Consider the following 25,702-nt stretch of genomic DNA (forward strand, 5'->3'; position numbering starts at 1 on the left):
TAAGGGGCCTCCCATACAGCAATGATGCATAGACTATTATAAGTTATGCAAACATAACTTTGTTTTAGAGATACTTAGAAAAAAGAAGCCTGGTTACTTCAGAAACTCCTATAATGTAAATTTTTAACTTAAACATTTATTTATCTGTCCAGTTATACGAGACCCGTGGTCCGGGTGGCAGGTCGCGCGGTATAACAGCGGCGCAGTTTGAAGAAGTGGCGACTCGTTGCCTGGCGCTGTGCCAGGAGGACGCGCACAACACGTTCCGACAAGCTGACCTGGACGAGAAGGGCACGCTCACGTATGGTGAGTGGAGAAACAGTAGATTTTGAAGGTTGAAAGTGTTGAAAGTGGTGGTAGTGGGGTGTTTTGTGTGTTGAAAGTTTGTTTGGTAGTGGGGTGGGTTTGTTTTTGTGTGTTGAAAGATGTTTAAGTAAGGGTTAGGGGTGGGTCTAAGGTTTTAAAAGTTTGTATTTTGTATGGGGAGCGATTGCTTTTTGAAAGAAATCACATTTAACTTTAAGGAAAGCGTGTTTAAGTATCGTTTGGTTTTAGTATAAGATTCTACTTAGAGTGAGATGACATTCTATAGAGTGAGATGACTTTCTATAGTTCAATGTTCAACATTTTACTAAAGAAAGCTTCTCCTTTAGTAAGTATTTCTATTAAAATGTAAAAGACTTTTTAAGAATATTGTGGTATTTCAGTATTCCAAGTGTTCGCTCTAGAATAAGTAAGAAATTGGATTATCAATAATTTGATATAATTTTTTATTTTCATCGTTTCAGATGAGTTCATATCGTACGCGCAGAAGAAACCAGAGTTCGCATTCATATTCACATGTGACACGTCGCATCACAAGCCGAAGACACAGTGAGGGTCGCCAGTTCACATCCCGACCGTCTGCAGTCAAGTGCCCTGAAGAAACTTTCAACAAACATGAACGAAATCTAAGAAAGAACGAACAAGAATGAGAGTTGAAAGATTTTTTGAACATAGAAAGAAAGTTGAAAGAAAAATTTTTTAGTGATTTTTGTTATTGCGTGTAATGAGGCTGATGCTTTTCAATTATTATTAAATAGTTTGGTGTTGTCTTCTTAGCAAGTTTTCCAACAAAATATTCTAAAATATTGATTAATATAGTATGGTTTTTGTAGAAATGTACTTTGATGTGTGAATTGGATTTAGTTGAGTTTTTCGCGTATTATTTAAATAGTTACGAAGACATATTTGATATGATTTGAAGAAGACGGTGACTGAAAATTCCTCTTATTATTGAAATCGGTTTTAGTTTTTTACAAATATTATGCATTAGGCCACCTCTTGCTTTGATGTAAGTACAAATAGTCATGACTTATGCTTGAATTGTTTCCATAACATGAGGTCATGATGAATCGTTTCCGAAGATTATTTTCGGGGTGGCAATTTATTCAGACAATCGTGGTAGTCGATCTAATGAAAACATCTTAAGTCATAGTCATTAAACCTTAAATGAATCTTTATGACAATGCAAGTGTGGCCATAGGCTATAATAAAACGATTCGGTTTCAAAATGACTGCATTTAAATGGCGTATGAGCTAACTCGACTAAATCCAATTGGCATTTTAGGAATTGCTTTTCGCAAATATACATAACTATAGCTATTTAACAAGTGTGATAATTCCATGTTAATTATTCCATTTTTAATGTAACGTTTGCTCAGAATATCAATTAAAAGCTCATTATAGTTAGTTAAAAGTAATGGCGGATCCAGGGGCCTTTTCTTGGGGTTAAAATATCAACCCCAACAGAGGTTGAAATGACTTCAGAGGAAATCATTTCTTTTATGATTATATTGAAATGTAATATGTTTGAAATAAATAACATAGAGAACATACTCAACTGCCTACATATACGATTCTTTGGACCCAAAATTTAATGTCTCGCTGGTGGGCAAGTCTCTTCTCAAACGAGAGAAAGAAGTTGTATATATGACAAATTCATTTAGAAAGTAACAACCTAAAGAGTAAGCCAGAAAATAACCATATCTTACCTTTACAAAATACGAAAAGAAGCAAAATATTTCTTTAACCTAGTAAATAAAATAAATAAATAAATTTAACCCATTGATGTCCCACTGCTGGGCATGGGTTTCCTCCCGTAATGAGGGAGGAGTTAGGCCCTTTAGACTAGTACCGAAATTATTTAATTTAGGGGTTTAAACGTCTCGTCCTGAGTCCGCCATTGTTTATAGTAATTCATTTAGATTCAACTCATTGACGGCGCGGCTTAGAAAGGATTTGACAGTTCATTAGGCACTTTGCAGACGAGCGGCATGTGAATATTATATAAAACATTCATATCGGGTGAATTACCGTTCAAAATGTGAACACACATACAAAATATTGCATTTTTATTGTAAGATTTTTTTAAGTGTATTTGTACAGGAGTTATTCTTTGTTGAATAACATTGTGTAACATGCGATAACATTGTGTAACATTCTTTAACTTGAGTGATTTGTAAAATTTTGGTCATCGTAATTATATCAACACTACACCGAGCATTGCGGCGAAATCATTCGCTTAAATATATTACCTGATTTTATATATTTATGTTTGTATGTATATAATATATTGCCTCTCTCATTTTGTTAACCTAGCAGTGGATGTAGACAGTAATGTTTCTCTTTTGGCCACTGGTCTCCTGCTGTAATGAAACAAAGTTTAAGCCTCGAGTCTACCACGCTAGTTAAAAGTGGTTTTTAGCCATGATAATACAATATCCAAAAATATACAAGTACCTAATATCTTTGACAATCCGCACACAATAATCTGATTCCAAAGGACAGCTTGTATCTATTATAGTGTGGACATTTTGTTATCGAATGTTACTCAACTGTACAACAAAAAATACCTCCAATACGAATACATAATTAAACATTTTGCTTATATTTTATGTTGCCGACGCTTATTTCTATACTCACGTTCAGTCACATTTAGCGGTGATTCACCCCAGCTAGTATAAATATATTTATTTGTATAGTTCATAGTCTTACGCCTTATTCCACTGTATTATTGGAGTGAACACGTCAATTATTGGCATTACCGTAAGTTAAGTATTTGTATGAAGTGGAGCTTAGGCTGTGTTTGTATTTGGCGTATAGTTAGCTGCAAATTTTCAGCAAAATTATTTATGTATAAATATGATCGTTACCTTTTATTTTTCATCGCCTTAAATACCAGTTTGTTTTGGGTTATTATGTATATTATAAGTCCTTATAGTATTTAATACAATTATTATATGTAAAAAAACCCTATAACACAAGTATATAAAATAAATCATCTGCTTTCATCATTTTAGTGTTGTTTATCACCATCACATTGCGTAGCGTAGAATCTGCCACTCACATAAAAAAGCCTTAGTCTAGCTACTAACTATACGCCTAATATAAACAAATATGCAATTTCCAAAAGGGCACATGTCTTATATCTCTGTAATGTATCATACGCCCTTTTCAAAATTGCATATATAAAGTCTTCTAGTGATGTATGTATAATGTATTAGTGTTAAGTAGTAGTCCAAACCCTTTATACTACGATAATGAGTTGATATTATGAAGCCAATAATTGTCATCTTCACCGTAATGTATTAATATTTAGGCCATTGTTATATGTGATAACTTTTTGTGTAAGTGTGTATGATTATGCAGAGCAGAGCAGCGCAGAATTATCAGAAAATCTAGAAAATATGTAAGAAAAGAGCAGAATATGAAAGAAGAACGCAAAATACTGTAAAATAATGTAAAAAAAACTAAATTGAAATCACTGCATCCGTTCGTGAGTTATGATGCTACAGACAGGCAGACACGTCAAACTTATAACACCCCTCTTTTTGCGTCGGGGGTTAAATATTGCGATGTATCACAAAATAGCAAGATGAATAATGCAGAGCAAAGTAGGGTTTTTAGACTACATAATTTACTCCCTCGAGCGTGCTAAGGTTCGAAATATAACAACAGCTTCATAATCTAGGTTAATCTGTATGGGAACAAGGCATAATTCTAAACAGTGTACCTACGTTAAAAATAATCTTCCAAAACAGTCTTCTTTTTAGGTTAGTACAAATAGGAATAGAAGAACAGTCTTTTTATAGAGCTTGGATATTACAGTGTTTTATATGTCACTTATATGTTATATGTTATCCGCTACTTTCAATACTGTCCAGCTGTGATTGTACAATATATTATTTGTGTGATCAATTTCTGCTTTTATCTTGAAGTATTCGACAGTCATTAGTGGTAGGAAGTCACCCCTTCGTTCTGTAGTATATTCTGCTCTGATCTGCTCTTTCGTATGTATTGAGCTGTGCTGCTCTTATCTGCGCTACTCTGCTCTAAGTCGTCATACACACTCAGACTCAAGTGCGTAGTATTAAAGGTGTACAAGCTGAAACGACGCTAATTTTTAATACGATTGAGATTATTTTCGTTTGTGCAATTCTCAAGTTTTCCGGCCTTGATGTTCTTCCTTAGTATAGACGACATTATTCCTTAGTACATAGTATTGATGTGAAACAAATTGTTTTATTTATTAAGTCAAGGATTTTTGTCCTAGTTTTTTTTTATTCTGTTAATAAAAGGAAATTAAGTATGTATTTTGTCGTTTTATTACCTACTAGCTGACCCGCGCAACTTCGCTTGCGTCATATAAGAGAGGATGGGTCATAATTCTTCCCGTTTTTGTAACATTTTTTACTGGTACTCTGCTCCTATTGGTTGTAGCGTGGTATATAGCCTATAGCATTCCTCAATAAATGGGCTATCTAACACTGAAATAATTTTTCAAATCGGACCAGTAGTTCCTGAGATTAGCGCGTTCAAACAAACAAATAAACGAACTCTTCAGCTTTATAATATTAGTATAGATTCACAATTACCTACTATAAATCAATGCTGACAATCGTTCAGGGCAGCAGTGTTACAGCTACAAAAAACTTAAATTACTACTTTTTGATCATACAAGCAACAACTATAAGTTAATCACAGAAATATTTATTTGCAAAAGTTTTATGTGCAAAAGAGTTGAACCTATGGCACTTGCGAGCAGAGTTGTAGAGTCATTGGTGTATCGAGTAGAAAGTGGGTACATATTTTTAGCCCTCTTTCATAAATGTATTTAGTCTTTATAATATAGTGTTTCTTTAAACACTCAGCAGGAGTTGGTGATGCAAGTATAAATATCTGAAGTGCGCACGATTTGCTGAACTACATAACTACATTATTATTTGTTTATAATTATATCGCTAATTATGCTAGGTCCCCGCCGCACTGAGACTGCGCAAAGGGGGTATGTGGTCCGCCGTAGAGCCCACTAAAAACCTGACGAGTGTCCAACCGCTTCCGCAAAGACGTGCGCCGGGATAACCGCTATAAGCTAGTACCGCAAGCCGGGGATCGAACCTGGGACCTGGTTGTTGCCATCACAAACATGACCAACCAGTAGCGCGATTCTGTACAACTATCGAGTATCGACTACCGACCAGCTATCGAGAAATTTTGTATGAAAAATTGATCAGCGCCCCTAGCGGATTTTTGCAAGAACTATCTCCTTCAATGCAGGGTATTCGCTTTAATTAATTATATATTAAACATGCAACGCGAGAGTTTAAAAGTTATGACTTCTTCTTATTTCGACGACGTCTTCAAACAACTACCGCTATACAAACACCATTGGTGTTCGTACATGAGTCGCGTTGCTGACATATGTACGTCCCGCTTGCGTTGCCTTGTGAATAAAAGGTCTAACACAGTCACTGGTAAGCCTGAACCGTTCGTTGACAACGTTGTCTCGCTTACATCGCGTACGTAGGACAATGCCTTGTAAATCTAAATTACAATTCGATTATTACTTTTCACGCACAACTTTGATGTTCCCAACATGATAGGTTAAGTATCAGATAGTTTATCAGATGAAAGGCAATTGTTTTCATACATTTGCTGTCACTTTATTGAACCGATAAAGATCTGATATTAATTCCTGAACTTTGAAACTATTTCTCAATATGTTTATCTTTAGCATATAAGCAGCCGCACGGAAGGCACACTTTTTTCGATTCGTGCGTCGCTCGAACACTTCGCCTACATCTTTATCCTCTTATTCATAAACACACTATACTCCTATTTTAGTAAAAAAACTACTAAAATATGTTATCTCTTTTTTATTTCAAGAAACAGATTCATTCTTCATTATGCGCCTATTGATAATTGGCTTGACGCTAAATTCACCCATCATGGTAAATGACTCAATCTATTAAAAAGAAAGCCACGTCAAAGGCCTCCGGGCGGCTTGAACAATTTTAACACTAGGTTGACCACAAACCATACGATAAGAAGAAGACTAGTAAACAAAAGCAAATTCGACTACAACTTTAAACGCATTTGTTCGAACATTTCTACGCTTCCAGTTGGCCAGTGACACAAATGACAGGCAGAAACCTACAATTACTTGAAATGTCCCACATATTTAGTGTTAGTCATTGTTTCGTGTTATCGTGTAGTGGCAGCCTTGTGTGGTACTTGTTTATATCGCTGAAGGCCTCGCGGCTTAATTATTATCATTAGTCAGTCGAGATTGATCGAGTACTTGCGTACATTCAAGGTCCATATTTACATTATTTTGTTTACTTTCTTCAAATTATAGGTTTGCTTTCCTAATTGTCTAGGAAATAGTGTTCGGTACATTTCTAGCGATTGACGTTTAAAAGGACATAAAATATTTTTATAAACACGATAAAGTCGCTGATTTTTCCATGTAACAATTTACGATACGATGTGGTGAAAAATTTATAAATCCTCGATATTATCCTGATTATTTTTAACCATTGAATTTTGAATATGCCTTTTCTAATAAGCGATCGACGTTTTCTCATCATCGGGATTGCTACAAACAATCTCTAAGGTTTATTGTTGGCCCTAAACAGAGAGAATTGGTTTCATGTCAATTAGAGCCGCAGGTCATAGACGAACACCTTCAATATTTTACGAAACTTCGTTTCCAGGTAGGCCCCCTGAATAAAAGCCGCCATTGCATAAATGATCCACATTTAGACATACTCACCTTTCAGAGTCAGTTACCATTAACAATAAGTACCTATATCTTTATTACAACACAGTAATACACAAGTTTATTCTACTTAATAAAACACTCCATAATTTGAAGACGTTAAAGTCAAATTGCCAGAATTGGCCATTAAAATAAAATGAGACAGTTTATGAGGCGTCGGCAATGAGATGAAATAAAATATAGGAAAATAAAACAAGATGTATTTACCTACTAATAATTTCTTGGATTGGAGTTGAAGCATATCTTTTTGCGGGAAGTCTTAATGTGTATATAATATAACTCAAAGGTGACTGACTGGCATAGTGATATATCAACGCACAGCCTAAACCACTGGACTTATCGGGCTGTAATTTGGCATGCATTGGATTTTGATCATTCATACCTCCAAGGGGATAAAATAGGGGATGAAAGTTTGTATGAAAATTCTGTCCTAAGACAGAAACCACGCGGACGAAGTCGTGGACAAAAGCTAGTGAAACGGAAAATAACGTCTTTAATTTTTATGTTATTGTATTTTGTGTAACATTTTGTAATCATCACCCTGTTATACTTGAAAAATTTTGGTAGAGATGTGAAAAATACACCCACGATACGTTTTATAACGTTACATGTAGTCGGGGAAGAGCATACACCTACATACCGTGCACATTACCAAACTCGAAGCTAGTATTAAGAATATTCTAAAAGAAACTATATACTTTTCCCTACTCGGGAATCCAACCCAAATCGTGATCAGCAGTCCAAATCACTACCAGTCTATTTTATATCAGTACTTTGACGGACACGTAAAGCCATAGAAAATATTCATGGAAAGGTAAACAATAGAAAATTACGATTTATTTCATAAACTATACCAAAAGCTTTCTTTACCAGTCTAGAAGTTTTGTAACATGTATTATTTTATTTATTTGTATAGATCTACTCAAACAAAACTGTATTATCCATATTAAACTAGATCAGACTTTAGCTCGTAAATTGAAAATATTACTCAACACCTATACTTCGCAACTAAAACCTTACTCAATAAAACACATTCAACTCACTTAAAAAGTCCAGCCGATTCATCATCGCAAACAATAAAAAGTTGAAACAACCTTCAATGATCAATAATAGGTAATACCTTATAATGTCACGCGTCGGTATTCAAACTAGACCTCATGTATTATTTGAATAGAAAGAAGAAAACTTGCTCAAACATGGTCTAAGCCCGTCGATAGCTACTGTCTCTGTCACACTAGTTGTAATATGTACAGGTTTGTCTCGCTCACTCTCGCCCCAGAAAGCGGCAAAGATTATTTTGGGGTTGAGTTTTATGCCTATGGGAATAAAGTATTGAAGCTTTAAAGCTCTGAATACCTAAACTTTTTTTCGTGTCCGCAGCATCGTAGTCATTTTGGGAACTTGGCAGGAATTTTTAAAGCTCTACAACCTCAATAGCAAATATAATTATAAGAATTTAAAGAAATGATGGGGTATCGTAATTAAAGTCGGTGCAGCACAGCTAGCTATTGTGACTAGTTTGAAGTGAAAACAAAATTATTTATTGATTTGGGTCAAACATTGACACTTATCCAACATCGTCAACGCTCAGTTTAAAAAAAATAAACTTTAATCCTTATTTAACTCAATATAATGTTACTTCAATTTATTTCATCTACGATCAAGTTAGAAGTAAAACAGAAACTGCAACAAAATATTGAACTGGAAAACCTCCCTTCTGCATGTATAATCTTAGTCGCGTAGTATCGGAGCGTAGGGGTTTCCTACCCCTCTAGCCAGTGTACCGAGGCGCGATTCTATGACTCAACGTGTCGTACCACCGCTGAAAAAAATAAACACGAGAAAAAAAATGTAGACGAAATATATTAAAGTATAAAAATCACGTGATCACGCGCGCGACGTTCGGATATATAAAAAATAATTGTGTGATTTTTTCATTGACAAATAAATAAAGTTTTGTTGTTTCTTTTAGTGGTGTGGTCTGTGTAAATAGTTGGATGGAGTATTGTATGGCTGTAAAGGCAGAACTGTAATTACAGGTGAGTGGGAATGTTCTAAGGTTGTACTGCCAGCTTTACGACCAGGTTTTTCTACCTAGCTGTTTTATGAATAATCTTTGTTTTATTTTTAAAAAGATATATTTAAAATTTGTGCCACTTTTTAAAACATACGAAATTTTGGTTAACAAAATATGCTATAGGATGGTTTTTGAAAAGAATATCGTTTTCAGTCAATATTTTACTTTACAAAAATATTTAAATTGAACATTTCTCGATCGAATTATTTACGTTACCGGGTCAAATGTATTTTATGTAATACCTTTGGCTTGACAACAGAATACTCTCATTTCATCAAGCATTAAACGTTATTTTAAAAAGCTCTTATATAAATATATATTTAATACATTAAAACAGTCGGTACTATTTAAATAAGCCAGTACATAAGCTAAAGGTACAAGGTAAGATTCAATAAATTAAACAGATTTCATAGTGAACCTCTTTGAGAAGGTTTCACGGATAAATTCCCTCACAGATTTCGTAAAAGCTTTTGTGGTTTATAAGGAAATAGTGAACGGTATTAGTTCTAATATTTATTGAATAAAATACATTGTCTTTAGATGTTTTAAGTCTTGATTACTTTTATTTTATCTTTACTTTGGTTTCGAAAGTAATGTATTATGTAATATATTTAATTAAGCTTGCAAGTTTCGTAAAATGGAAAATAAACTATTCTTTAAAACCAAACAGTATTGTCTTGATGGGTATCACATAACTTTTAGGTAATTCAACAAAATAAGACTACGTATTATTTTCATATTTTTGGAAAACATCGTTACGCAAAGAAGCAATAAAACGTTTTCCACAAATCTTTCGTTATTTCTCGCTACCAATTACATTAACAATATTTACTCCACGCTGTTTTTCTTCATACTGTCATTTCAACTTATTAAACTAAACTTTAGCTTTTTACTTTCACGCTAATAGTAAGAAAAACTAAATTTAAAAAAAGTTTAAGCTTCACATACTAAGGTACAAGAAAAGCCAGATCCATATCTAGTAAAACCCTAGGATATCTAACTTAAGTTCCACATACATACAAGAAAAGCCAGAGCCGTTTAAAGCGTAACCCATATATTCTAGTGGCACAGTTCTCGAAACGTATGCAAGTGCGTGTCTCAATAAATAAACAAACAGACAATCCCGAGAGTATTCACGACACACACCGAGTGACTGAGAGACTGAGAAACTGAGTGACTGAGAAACTGAGCGACTGAGAAACTGAGTGAATGAGAGGCTAACAGACTGAGTGACTTAGCGACTGTGTAAATGAGTGACTGTGCAGCTATGATAAGGAGTGACAAGAGTGAGTGAATGTATGACTGAGTGACTGAGTGTCTGAGATACTGATTGACTCAGAGACTGAGAGGTCGAGAAACTGAGTGCCTGAACTACTCAGTGACTGTACGGCTATGATAAGGAGTGATGAAGAGAGTGAGTGTCTGTATGCCTGAGTGACTGAGCGTCAAAGTCAAAGTCAAAGTATATTTATTTGCATAACACAGTAAATAAATAGATGTTAGGTACATTAAAAATAAAGCACGGTATGTTATGACCATTAGTGGCATGCAAATGTTATTAAAATTATTGCAATGAAATTCAGAATGATGTCAAAAATAAGAACTATAATATTATGTCATCAAGCAATTGAATTAAATAATAAAAAAATTAAGTTGAAATAAAATATTACTATGTCAAAAAATTAAATAAATTTTAATATCAACAACAAACAAAAAAAATAAATACTATAAAATGTCAAAAGGAGTCATTGAGAAAATCATTCAAATTGTAATAACTTTTGGTGTACAATAATTCTTTGAGTTTATGTCTGAATAAATTGACATTAAGATTTTTTATATTATTTGGTATCTTATTGTAAACTTTAGGCGCTATACAAAATACACTTTTCCACATAAGTGTTGTGTTAGCCTCATGCATTCGCAATTTATTATTGTCCCTTCTGTTCCGTTTCACTGTATCAGTGAAACGTCTGAGTGTCTAAGTGACCAAGTGACTAAATGGCTGAGTGGATGGGAGACTGAGTATTTGAGACACTGAGTGACTGAGAGACTGAATGACTGTGTGACTGAGTAACTGAGAGATTAAGCGACTGAGTGACTACGTTCGCAGTGTTCTGCGTGTATTAGACAGGATTAAGACTGCATGTTTCAACGAGAGCCTTTCTGATGTGCTTCAGTTCTTAGAAAAGGGAAGTACGTTTGAAAATATAAAAGAATCTTTCTTTCTTGCGTTACTGGGAATTTTGTTTATTTTTGATTGATAAGACAGCACAAAGCCAAAGTATGGGTATGGAAATGTTGGAAAATATACTATTTTAGTCCGAGCTTGTTAGTTTTTGTAAAAAAAGTAGCTGTTATATCTTCTGCTCCGTCTTTATTACACCCGTAGTTGGGCCTAAAAAGGAGGGATAGTTACCAAGAGCATTCATGGTATTATTTTAAAAGCTATAGTATTTGTAGGAATTATAGAAAAATGTATTTCTTGTACAAAACAGACGATTGAGTCTTGTTTTCTTGTATTTTAGTAGTATTATTTGTTGATTCTTTCAAAGTTATTTTATTTATTCAAAGAAAAATCAAAACCAAAGCTTTAAAACAATCAAAGAGAGTTAATTAATTTCTAATCCACACGCCATTTGAAAGATAAGCTTATCTTTATTGAGTAAACAGTTCACATTGTATTATAGTTTGTAATTAAATAAGTTTTCGTTACGAGATTAGAAAAGCTAACACATTCGATTAGTTAAAGTAGTCATAGGTGTAAGTGAGAATGTAATTACTTCAATCTATACTTATAGTGTAAAATAAGTAATTTCAATACGTTATTGCTCCATTGTTGGGTCAGGATTTACTCCAGAATGAGAAGATGATCAGGGCTTTAGCCTGCTACCGTGCCAAATGAGTAGAGAACTGACAATGTTTAAATAATTTTATTAGTTTTAAGAACGGAATAATTGATGAAAATATTTATTTAAATCGTGTATTTTCTAAAGCCCTTTTAGTTGTTAGGTAACTTAGTAATTTGGGTTTTAGCAATTCTAATTTCGATAAAACAATATCAGCTCAAAATTTCGCTCTCAGCAATTGCCTAGAATTAGCATTGATAAACTACGATTCTGAAACATGATATTTTGATGTTTTTTCCCCTACTCAGTTAATAAACTTATCTTGTACGTGATACTTATATATTAGATAAAATTACTTTACCTTTTCATAGAATTATTTAATAAATGCAAAGTTTTAAATAGTGTACTATTTCACGTAGTCACTTTTAAAACTTTATACCAATCAAATCATCACGAAAAAAAACCCCAGTCTTGAAAATTGCATACATTTTAACATATTTATATCATTAGTTTGGGAACGTGCACGGTATATAGCTTGTCTCTTATCACCCGAGACTATCATTGTTAATGACGAACTGCGAGTGTATTTCATACACCTCTGCATACGCTTTCGGGGTAAACAACCGTGATATTATGTATATCATTAACCTCATAAATAACTACAATAAAATTATTCTACCATCTCGCTTCTAGAAGCTATTTCTACAAATGTATCCCATGGTCCAGTACATACATGGTTGCCACTGGCGCAACGCCAAACAAAACAATCTCACATAAAACTTACTATATACCATATTTAAGGGGACTCATAATTTATACCAACCGTAGGCTTTTCTCTTTATCTTCTTAAGTGAAAAAGGTTGTTTTACAATTTTATTCGGAATTAGTTGTAAATCATTGGATTTCGTTTTAAATAGCGACCATATTTTTGGTTCTGTCGAAATTCTATGGTGTGCCTAATTTACTGTTTATTATTGTATTACATTTATATTTGATATTTTTTTGTAAAAATACCATTTAGATTTTTTTTACGTTACGTTACGTAACCTTTTTACTTTTTCCAATATCATAAATATTTCTTGTGGTATTCCTAGTTATATGCTAAAACCATGGAAGATCTGTTCAATGAGAAACTTTGGTGAAAATCTGCTTGATATATTTCGTTAAGAGTTCACACAAATATACATAAATACAGATTAAACTACGTACCTAATTGTATATTAATTGCGTACTATAAAAAGAATGCCAAAATCATCTATTAGAAAATTTTTATTTTAACAATCTCGCAACTATGTTTTTCGCTTAACTTGCACGGCAATAAGGTTAAATGTGTAATAGTGCATAAAATGTAATAGTCAGCACAATAAAAGTTTATTCTATCGTTTCTGCACAACTATCTAAACGACTATATCAGAGCACTTGTGTTGTCTGACGATTGGCTCAACAAAATGTTTACTGCGAAATTGCGAATACAACATAAAGTTTATTTAATTTTATTTTAAAGACATGAGAAATCAAGCCTTTTTCTCATAGGGGAAGGCAGAGACCAAAGGACTCCACTTGGTACGATCCTTACAAACTTACCTTGTTTTATTCACATCCATACATTTTGTCATACAGGACCGCTGATTATGAGTATTTTGCACCAGGTTTTTTGCAAGACATCGCCAATATGATCTTATTTATTAAATATTATAATATTTATTTATCGTTATAGTTATTTTTAAAATTTAAAAATTGTCAATAAATACCTGAACAAAATCAGGAGGAATTAGGAATTCAACATTTCAATTAATGTCATAATTATGTTTTTCTATGCATGATTCAAAATATGGGGTTCTGAATAATTGAATATGTTTAGCAGCTTTTGCAGTTGACTGTACACCAATGACTTTTTGAAGTTATACTTACGTGAATTTGAAGGTAAATAACATACAGGGGTTTAGCACAAGAATACTGTTATGAAATCTGATGCTATTAACATTTTGAAAGGAAGGCTTTATGTTTGAGGTTTCTTTAAACAATTCTTGAGGGCTGTAAATTGCGAAATGAAACTCTCTCGTACTGGGAAAAGTATTCACAAAGTAATTGCATATAATATACAACAGGAAGTAACAGGCTTATTTATACAGAGTAAAGATAATGTCTAACATAAATACTAACCCATTAATGTCCCACTGCTGGGCAAGGGTCTTCCTCCCGTAATGAGGAAGGGGTAAGGCCTTGAGTCCACCACGCTGGCCAAGTGTGGGTTGGGGACTTTACATGCCCTCAATAAATGTATTAAACAAATTTTTAGGCATGCAAGGTTTTCTCACGATGTTTTCCTTCACCGTTGGAGCATGTGATAATTATTTTTAATACACACATAACTTCGAAAAGTAATTGGTGTGTTGCCTCGGGTTCGAACCTGCGACCACTTGCGTGGGAGGTATTAACGTATACCACTTGACTAATTCCAAACTGCGTGTGTATTTTATCCGTGTATGTACATATGTTAAAAATACACATGCACCGCGAAATTTTAACGACCAGGTTCGCGGTTTAGAGTCAGTTAACTTATCTGCTAATATATAAATATTTGTGTGATGAGCAAGAGCGTTCGTTCTGAGTCTTTTTAAATGTATCTTAGATGTAAGAATGTATTTCGTAATACATAAGCACGTCTTTCAGTTATTTGGTTATCATAGTATAGTTAAGCTCTGCTTTGTTTGGAATCGGATGACCGTGTGTGAGTTATCCCAAAATATTTATTTATTTATTATTAACTGTCAGAATTCCATCAGTTTGATATGTATTTCGAAACGGTGAAAGTTCTGAACGGCCGCATCCTGAAGCCTCCATTTCGGAATTTGTTAGTTTCAATTTTATTGTAAACTAGCGGACCCGCGCAGCTTCGCTTGCGTCACCGAAGAGAGAATGGGTCATAATTTTCCCCATTTTTGTAACATTTTTCGTTGCTATTCCTAAATGACCGCAGCGTGATGTTATGGCCTATAGCCTTTCTCGATAAATGGACTATCTAACACTGAAATATTTTTTCAAATCGGACCATTAGTTCCTGAGATTAGCGCGTTCAAACAAACAAACTCTTCAGCTTTATAATATTAGTAAAGATATAGACAACTCACACACGGTCATCTGAGTCCAAACTAAGCAGAGATTGTACTATGGTAACCAGACAACTTATATACTTCAAAATACATACTTATATAATAACATAATAACAGATAAATTAACATCCAGGCTTATTCGTATAAATTCTTACTACACACTTACATACGTGTATGTACTGCATATACTGGAGGTCGCTCTATTTGTAAAAACAAATCCTCAGCTGTTTGCTCGGCTGTCTGATACAGTGAAACGGAACAGAAGGGACAATAATAAGTTGCGAATACATGAGGCTAACACAACACTTATGTGGAAAAGTGTATTTTGTATAGCGCCTAAAGTTTACAATAAGATACCAAATAATATAAAAAATCTTAATGTTAATTTATTCAGACATAAACTCAAAGAATTATTGTACACCAAAAGTTATTACAATTTGAATGATTTTCTCAATGACTCCTTTTGACATTTTATAGTATTTATTTTTTTTGTTTGTTGTTGATATTAAAATTTACTTTATTTTTTGACATAGTAATATTTTATTTGAACTTCATTTTTTTTTATTATTTAATTCAATTGCTTGATGACATTATATTATAGTTCTTATTTTTGACATCATTCTGAATTTCATGCAATAATTTTAATAACATTTGCATGCCACTAATGGTCATAACATACCGTGCCTTATTTTTAATGTACCTAACATCTATTTATTTACTGTGTTATGCAAATAAATATACTTTGACTTTGACTTTGACTTACACCACACTTCACTTTAAAAAAGCCCAACAAATGTACCAATTCACCCTTACTCCATGTTCGCTATAGTATCGGTAGGCGGCAGTATTCAGCGCGGCGTCTGAAGGAATGCTGGTTATTGAGTCCTCTCAGCCCCTCCGCCGCGGCATCCGCGCCCCGCATTACGACGTGCCACTGTGACTATATTACTTGTATTCTTATGTTTTACGTTTGACTAGGATAGATTTGATATTGAATGTGGATTTTGAGTTTAAGTTAGTTTGCTATCTAAAGTTGTATTGTATTTTGCTCAGACTTGTTTCAAAACCATCTCCTGATAAGTTTTTTGGTAAGTTTTAGATGTAACTGGTGGGCTTTCAAAAGTACGGTAATAGATGACTTTTTATTGTGTAGTGTTTTTTATACGAATAAAAAGATTTAATGTTAGGTGCCATAGTTAACTGCAAAGTGATTTAATTTATTTTCGATAATAAGGAAGAGAAGAATTCATAAGAACTTATTTCATAGTTTACGTGTTGATAAAATAACAGTTAGTTAGTTGATGATAGGTACCTTTCTATATTGGTACGCACTACATTCAATTGTTTACCAATAAAAATAAATTGCGAATTAGCCACTGACTCACTGCCGATTCCCAAATTCCTACATAAGAGAAAGTCTTATTTATGAATCACAACGAAAAATATGGGCTGATGATACACTGAAAATCTTGGAATCCACTTTCGCTGCAAAACAATTTAATCCCGCAACAAGACCAATCTAGAACTATAAACTTACTTTATCGTTTATAAAACTCATCAATTAAAAATAAATTCTTTATTTTCAATTTAATCAGTCAAAACACTTTAAAAAATCAACAAATTGTATCGAACCCCAAGAAACACTAAACAATCAATATGTCGGACACAGACAGATCTCGAAGATAAAGGGGGTGAATGCAGGGTGACGGGTGAAAGCCTTCCGATATAAGAGGAAAGAAGCCGGCGGATCTCGCGACAGCCTCTATTGAATCTATGAGGACCCTAGATGGGTGATAGATCGATGGTTTGATGTAATTATTGAGTGGGTTGCTTGGTAAAGTGTAGTTTATATTATTATATAATTCTTCTGTATGTGTGTATGTCACTGACTTCTCTTAAACGACTGGACCGATTTCGACGAAATTTTTTGTGTGTGTTCAAGGAGATCTGAGAATGGTTTAGATTATTAAAAAAAGTTTAAAATTTTCAAATTAAAGACATGTAGACAGGACAACGTCTGTCGGGTCCGCTAGTTTCTTTATATTACTCGTTGCAAGAGTTAAGGGAAATATCGCGATGCAACCTAGAATACCTGAGAGTTCTTCGGAACAGTTCTTGAAGGTATGCGAAGTTCCCAACCCGCAGTTGACCCGTAGTGGTTTAAGGTCTAAGTCCTAACTGATTACGGGAGGAAACCTTTGCCCAGCAGGTTGCTATTATCTATCTCAGTTAAAAAGTATTTGAAAGCCACTATGCCGTATATTGTTTTTTTCCTTAGATGGTATTACATACGTAATACGTGTACAGGGAATCTAAATCATAACATTCCTTTCGTAATCGAATATATTCATGAATACGGTGTTATTAAAATGAGCTGTAATATAGGTCCTTAATATACATTTCTAAAATATTCAACACATGAGGCGTAAAAATCTACAATTTAATCTCACGTAAAAACCCTTGAATATATTTAGATGAAATCACAAAAACCCGCAATACAACCCCGTCAATATTAATAAACCGTCCTCACAACCCCATAAAGGGGAAAGGGCCATACACGTCACAAGTGTCAAAACTCAGCCACATAAAATAACGTCCGGCCGCCGAGTACACCGACTGCCGAGTTTATACGAAAATATAACATAAAAGTGGGAAATGCGCCGGCGTTACAGCCGAATCATGCCGAATCATGCCGAAGTACCCCGAACTCAAATACAGCCCGAGTTTGAATACGACCATTAACTTTTTGCGCCGCCATTACGCTCCGAATGTTTTCCGGCCTGTGTATTAATGTTAAGGCCCTTTTATAATGGTTAATCTGCTCTGTATACTTACTTTTAAGAACGCCATGGCTGCAAGAGTCTTTTTTGTTTAAATTTTGCTTATTTTTGCCCTCTTAGTGTAGGTCCTTTTTGTAATTTTCTTTTCTAAAAATACTGGTGGTTTTAAGTTGGAAGGAAAATGCAACGTCATTTTGAGACAATGGAGCTACTGTTGTGTCTTCAAACTGCCGAATTGTCTTGTTAATTTTTGTTAGAGTAATTCTGCAACAAAAGATAGGAAAGAATTGGTAATTACTGAGGTTATAGTAAATTTAAAGAATACGGTTGTATTTCAACTAAATTGTTTTAATACTTTACTTTCATTGAATAACTCTAAGGTTTCCTCACAATGTTTATTTTTACCATATTTTTAGTATAAGCAACATTCTTAAAACCTTCATTCATATTACTACAATGATAATTGTCTCTAAAATACATCAATTTTTCTTGTATGTTGCTTAAGTTTTGAATTAAATCGTTGCCTACTTGCATAAGAGGGAGATGATTTGTAGCTTTAAATCATCACCATAAATCTTTTAAATGTAATAACAATGTTTGCAATGACAAATGTCTCATCATTTGTGCAACGCGAGCACTCGATTTACTTCAAACGTTCATAAAATGACTGCCATTATTTTTATTAACGATTTATAATGCTGCTGTAATGAGATTTTTAACCGACCGTGTAGAAGAGAGTGATTGTGTTTGCCGATGTAGATATATACTAGCTGACCCGCGCAACTTCGCTTGCGTCAAATAAGAGAGATGGGTCAAAATTTTCCCCGTTTTTGTAATATTTTTCACTGGTACTCTGCTCCTATTGGTAGTAGCGTGATGATATATAGCCTATAGCCTTCCTCGATATATGGGCTATCTAACACTAAAAGAATTTTTCAAATCGGACCAGTAGTTCCTGAGATTAGCGCGTTCAAACAAACAAACAAACAATCAAACAAACAAACTCTTCAGCTTTATAATATTAGTATAGATATGTTGGTTACTTTAGATATGTTAGAAAATGAGAAATCTTATTGACTTGTAAGAAAATGATAGTTAAACTAAAAGTTATTGTCATAAGTTATCATAACTTGCAAGAGATGTTAGTAAAGTTAAAAAAATGGTCTAAAATACCCTATGTAGCATACCTATTTATACTGATTTCAGTGACAAATCATTTGTTTAACCTACTTTACAATTAACATCTTTTTTCTTTATTAGTTAAAACTATAAACAAGTAGTCAATATTTACAAGTAATTTTTCTCAATGTCATTACAAAACTCCCGCATTTTAGTCTTCTCTTACCTTCGCCGGAAACAGACGCGATTGTATGTATGTACATTGTACATAAATGTATGTAAAACTCTCGTATTTCGTAAACACGCACGCAACGAACATCTTCGGCCTCCCGCTGACTCGACAACCTACAACCTACTACCTACTAGTTACTACCGCTAGTAATGAAATGACCGAGAACAAATAACCAAACACTACGGGACGATATGCTCTTAAATAGGGATGTGGAATTTCGGATATACAGGGTGTAATTGACAGCTAACCGAAAACTTTACTGGTAAGTTTGTGACACTGTATGCGCGAAATTTACTCCAACGATATTTCTCGGAAATGATTGGTTCCCGAGTTAGTCATTTTTGAGCGTTCAATGTATAGTGAACAACGCGATGTATCTCCGCGCATGCCTACGAGATTTCTGGCGGCGGCGGCGCGCTGAGCGACGACATGTCGCGTACCACACGCGTACGTACCTACGACGTCTACACGTCTATGCGCTCACTAGTATGCAACGCTATCATTAGATAACAATCTTATGTATCGTTTATGGTATCGTAAATAGGCCCGTATGTTACAATAGCTCATAGTAAAATTGTAAGTAGGTAGGTACCTACTTGGCTTACGTGAAATCAAACAATAATAGCAAAATGTAACCAATAATAAGAAAGTGCTAAAACAAATTGTTATCAATGTCTATCAACACGCAAATACCTGGTGTATGGCGAGAGTTTGAGTACCTTTGGATCCGGACGTACAGGTGCAGAGCACGCCGTGCACTTCCACGTGCTTCACCATACATAACACATCAACATTTCTTCCTATTTACGAACACAACTGCACTTCGAAAACAATAACAACAAAAATAATAACAATAAAAACACTAAAAACTCAAAACCGGAACAATAACAAGTAATAATAAACAACAGTTCACACACGACACGACGAATAGGACATAACGAACGACACCGGTGAAGAGCTTCCGTCTTCCGCGAGCGAATTGCTCGAACTATTAAAGAGAGCCGCCGGCGCGGGCGCCTCTCCGCTCACTCGCGCCGCCCCTCGCCCGCGCCACCCGCTCCCTCCGCGCCGTCCGCGCGCGCGCCGCCGATTTGGTGACGAGCGACGAGTTAGGATCCCAGCGAGAGATTAGATTCAATAAAATATTGATGTGGCATTACTATTTTTACTTGTCACAGTTGTTACTGGTTGCATTGTAGTTTTATTCAAATACCGAATAACATTACAAACATTATTGATGTAAGTTTAAAATACTTTGATATTTATAACATAAAATCAGCTTAAAGTAAATAAAATAAACACGAAACGTTTATTTAATTAAACCATAAAAAATGTAGGTACATAACAATGATAACAATCAATATCCATTAATATTCTTATCAGAGAAACTAACTTATCATAATTCATAATCCCCGGAGAATTACTTAGCATCCATTTTGTCGCATCCCATCTATGTAACATCCACACGCGGTCGCGGCGTCACGCGACACTACGGCCATCTACTTCTCGAGTCGCACCGCGCTTGTATGAAGTATGAATGAGCGTGTAAATATCGAATAGAATTTTGCAAGAACAAATGGAACAAAGCGACAATACATGTTAAATTGTTTATTAGAGATTTTTATAGCATTAAGGAATATCAATAGGATTTTTTGTCGTTCTGTATGTATTTGTACGTGTAATAATATGATATCACACATTTAAAATCTTATGAATTTACCTTTTATCGGCGAGCGTGATAATTATGTTATTTTCATTTTTAACATAGAACAAATACTAAGTAACGTGCATACTAGTGAGTGTGAGACTGACAGCTGTGTGCGTAATCGTGTCTGTGTGGCGCGCGTAGGTACACGGCGTGACGTCGACCGTCGCGGCCGGCCGCCGCTGGCGCGGTGTCGTTGGCCGAACAGCTGATAGCGAATTTATACGTTGTTTTAATCCATTGCTGTTTTTTGTGAAAAACAGTAATATGACGGATTTTTTTTTCATATTCATGTTGCATTGTGTAGTATTAACGAAATAATACCAAAAAAAATTTAAAAAAACGCATAAAAAATCGGAAAAATCAAGAAAAAACCGATGAAAATTTTCAACGCCATTAGCATCAGAATCGTGTCTAAAGTCATTTTTTTTCGTTTTTGGTAGGCTGTCTGTTACACCCTGTATATGTCACTGTCAAGCCGGAGTTTAAAAACTATACGGTATATAAAAAAACTCCTTCTTCATAACTATGTTAACTATGTTAACTATGTTACGGTATATAATTATACCGTAACATTTTTTAAACCACCCAATAGGAGGAGCCCCACGAGGCGGGGCTCCTTTTATTGGTTTTTACCGTTTTACCGGAAAATCTTAGGATTTACCACAGCTCGGGCTTTTACAGTATCATATTATATTTAATAACATACGGATAATAGTATGTTTGTAATAATAGAAGCTTGCTCTCTGTTGAAAAATGTAGCCTATGTCGTTCTCCGGGGTATATTCTAACGCACTGACAAATTTTATCCAAACCGATTAAGCTGTTTTAAACGGCATAATAATATTCTTATGATCTATACTAATATAATAAAGCTGAAGAGTTTGTTTGTTTGTTTGTTTGTTTGTTTGAACGCGCTAATCTCAGGAACTACTGGTCCGATTTGAAAAATTCAGTGTTCGATAGCCCGTTTATCGAGGAAGGTTATAGGCTATATAACATCACGCTATGGTCATTAGGAGCGGAGTAGCAACGAAAAGTGTTACAAAACGGGGAAAATTTTGACTCATTCTCTTAGGTGACGCAAGCGAAGTTGCGCGGGTCAGCTAGTTTTAGATATTTTTAATGTATATTGCCTATGTCCTTCTACGGGGTATAATTATTGCATTACATGTAATTTTCATGTGTCTAAGTTAGGCGCGATTTTGGGATGCGGAAGTCATAGTATTTCAATTTATTCTTATAAAATCTGTATTAAATATTGTTTTTTATTACAATAATTTTAATACTATCTATAGTTTTCATGTCTTTCACACATCACTATATACATAAAGTATATAAGAAGCTATTTTACATTCGGCTCCAATAGTTTCGGTTACGGTATCCGTTCTAAATAACATCCCTTTTAACATTTTAACAAGGGGAGTGAAAGGGTAGCAGGTCAATTACCCTTACGTGAGAAAAATGTCCCACGAGCTCTCTTAGTGCAAAGATATGGAGCTCTGGAAGGGACTTCTAAATTGTTGGATGATATTGCATTAATTATGAAGGTGTTGTAATAGAAGTAAAAAAGGAAGTTTATGACATTTTACAGTGCAGTCTCTTAAATAACCATTTCCTGGGTGTATGTTTATTTTTATTTTCGCTGTGTTGAAAACGTTAAGTGTTTTGTAATTTGAGTCAAAGTCAGTGTGTCCGTTATATGGCCCCGAAATTTCTTTTAATCTTTTGTTTCAGCCCTTTAACCAAACAGATAGGCAAAACGAAAAAAACGCTTTAAGAATATTTTCATATACTTGGATAAAAGCAAAATCAAAGTTTAATATACATACATAAATTCATGCCTTTTTCCCATAGGGGTAAGCTGAGACCAGAGAACGCCACTTGGTACGATCCTTACAAACTTCCTTTGCGTCATTCACATCCACACATCTTGTCATACAAGACCATCATTAAGTTTAATTCAATAATATAATCTTACATCACTGACCCCCAGTTTCTGAGGTACATTTAGCGGTAGTTTATCTATTCAATAGCTTTGTTTTAATATGATTTTTAGCGCTATTGAATAGATAAACTACCGCTAAATGTACTTCAGAAAGCGGGGGTGAAAGATCTAAACAAAAGCCCTATCTAGTGCTAAGACATCTCGAACAAAAAGCTAGAACGGTAGACAGTAACGGAAATCCATTAGCGGTTACTGCGGAGTGGGACGTTCCGCTGTCGTCACGTTATCGTTCCGGATACGTGTCGTCACGGAGTCGTCGCGTCACGCTCTTTCATTACGCTGCTATCTGATTGGACGGAGTTAAGTGGTGTATTGTGACGTCATTATACTGTTAATGATGTTTTGAGTCGTTTTTATGCAATTAGTTAATCGTTTGGTTTTTGTTGTATGGGAATTGGGATAATAGTTGTTTGTATAGCAAGGAATATGACAAACTTACATAATCACTGAAAAAATATTGCATCTAAACAAAAAAATAAGGTGCGAATTTCAGAAGTGTATAGTAATTAGTCATGATAGGCCATCGTCTTTTTATCGTGTTGGAAATTTCAAAAATCTATATTATAATAATTAAGGTATAGTAGCAGATATACAAGGTATAAGAGTCGCCATGTCGCCTAAAAAGCCATCTCTAATTTAGAAACTTTGTCCAGAGCCAATAACTAATTTAACTTAAACATAAACGCATAATATCTAAAAACACATTCTAATTAAATTAATGAGCCTTGTAATAATGCCTTAATGAATCTAAATTAAAAACAAAAAAAACCCTAACACAATTATTTACGTTAACTATATTCACAAAATACTTTTCAGCACATTTTATAAACGTGATTATTTGTCTAGTATTAACTAATATAATTAATAATGAGTGAGTTAATTGCTGAGGGTAGTTGGAACGATTGGTAAAGGGCCTTCGTTAGTGCACATTAGCATTCCTCTCGTGAGCTGTATACGCTAATCATTGGACTTTTTAGTTAGCTACAAGTTATAAGAGCTGGCGATTTCGAGAGAATAATAGTTTTTTTCTTATATGAGCTTAAAAGGATTCAAATGTCTATGTCGATCCGGTGCAACCACTAGAGTATTTATGTTTATTACCACAGATCAAAACGGCATGGCATTTGTATCTATCTATACCTATCTTAAATAGCTTTTTTGTTTGAAAAATCTATTTGAATAAAAAATTGTTCCTAACCCTTAACGACGGTGAAATACGTTTTAAAGTAAATCATTTACTCCCGGTTTCTGAGTACATTTAGCGGTAGTTTATCTATTGAATAGCGTTTTTATTGTATGAGTTTTGACGCTATTGAATAGATAAACTAAGGTTAAATGTACCTCAGAAACCGGGGGTTAGTATGTCAAATTAAAGGAGTCGCTATTTTATTTATGTAATTTTCAATGTTGACATTAACAATTGATTACTGTTTTAATATAATAAAAGAGTCGGTCCTATGTCTCCCGCTACGAGTCTATACATTGCACACAACCCTATTCTCTCCACATTCGTAATGAGCCCAATTAAACGAGTAATGCTCGATCGTGTGTTTTTTGCTTTATTATCCATTCATTTGAAGAATACCAAGTTTTCAGCGATCGATGCCGCTGATAGGGCTCTTGTTTCTAGAGCCTTTCGAACGAAAGCATGCTTAATTAAGAACGTATTGTTTTACAAAAGGGCTTAAGTTCGATAGTGAAGATGTTGACGGAATTAAAATGTAATATGGTATATAGGCTCTTTTTCTTCTTCTATGTAAAATATGTTTTATTGGGAAATGAGGCCCTTCTATTTCGCTAAAATTAAAATAATATTTCAGGCAAGCAAATATCAAAAACAGAAAATACGTCGACAGCATTGATGACATGACTGTCTTTGTTGTGGTAATATATTGCAACCCCCGATTTTAAAGTCTCAAGTTAGATTCGTGCGTCAGGATCTTATTGCAATGAAGTTTGTTAATATAATAAATCACTGTACGAAAGAAAGCTCTAACCCTTAAATTATCGTATAGTAAACTTCTATAAACATAGCATAACTTTACTCATCAAATTCACTTAGAACATTGAAAGCACAAATAAAACTCTATAATTGTTTTCATCGCAGCACTTAGTCTGTCAGTCGATATGACAATAATCCCCGCGGATTCGATTCCCGGAACAAGCCGGGATCAATGTCTGTCGGCAAACAGAGCTGTTTGTCTTTCATTTAGTTTTTGTACGAACACGTTACACTGCTAACGTGTTGTTAATTTACCAGGAAATTATAAGAATTGTTTGTTGTGTTTTCGGTGTGTAACGAGTTCGTGTTGGTGGTAGTATTATTCGGGAAATTTATTTGTATGGCAGTTAATATTTGGGCAATAACTATTTACTTGTCAAATTACCTACTCTTTATGAAATGTCAAAAACACATTTTAGTATAGAAATACGGTGTAATGACGTCACAGATTCGTATTTTCATGGTATGAACTGAGTGCCTAATAAAATGTTCCAGTAATAATAACAATTTCAACATTATTGACGAAAACAAAAATATTTTAACCTTTTTTAATGTCGTCTACATTGATATCAAACCTTGGGTAGTGTTACATTATTCCCTGATCCCATACACAATAGCTGAGATATTTATAACACCGGTCACTTCCACACACATGTACATACACACATGCATACATAGTACATATAGAGCACTATACAATTAATTATCTGAACGTTTC

At 34.3% G+C, this 25,702-nt stretch overlaps 2 protein-coding genes across 9 annotated transcripts in view; both read left to right on the forward strand.

The window, feature by feature from the left end:
* Positions 1 to 4,634, forward strand: part of LPCAT (lysophosphatidylcholine acyltransferase) — a 50,848-nt gene extending 46,214 nt beyond the window's left edge. For both annotated transcript variants that reach the window (XM_076122435.1, XM_076122436.1), the window contains exons 10-11: positions 153 to 306; positions 789 to 4,634. In XM_076122435.1, the coding sequence (XP_075978550.1) occupies positions 153 to 306; positions 789 to 877 (243 nt within the window). In that variant the 3' untranslated portion in view covers positions 878 to 4,634. The remainder of the gene's footprint in view (positions 1 to 152; positions 307 to 788) is intronic.
* A 4,258-nt stretch (positions 4,635 to 8,892) lies between these two features.
* LOC142978322 (uncharacterized) overlaps positions 8,893 to 25,702 on the forward strand; it is a 273,041-nt gene continuing 256,231 nt past the window's right edge. For all 7 annotated transcript variants that reach the window (XM_076122707.1, XM_076122709.1, XM_076122708.1 and 4 more), the window contains exon 1: positions 8,893 to 9,141. The gene's annotated coding sequence lies outside the window, so the exon portion shown is untranslated. The remainder of the gene's footprint in view (positions 9,142 to 25,702) is intronic.

This window comes from Anticarsia gemmatalis, chromosome 14, assembly GCF_050436995.1.
Source record: "Anticarsia gemmatalis isolate Benzon Research Colony breed Stoneville strain chromosome 14, ilAntGemm2 primary, whole genome shotgun sequence".
NCBI lineage: Eukaryota > Metazoa > Arthropoda > Insecta > Lepidoptera > Erebidae > Anticarsia > Anticarsia gemmatalis.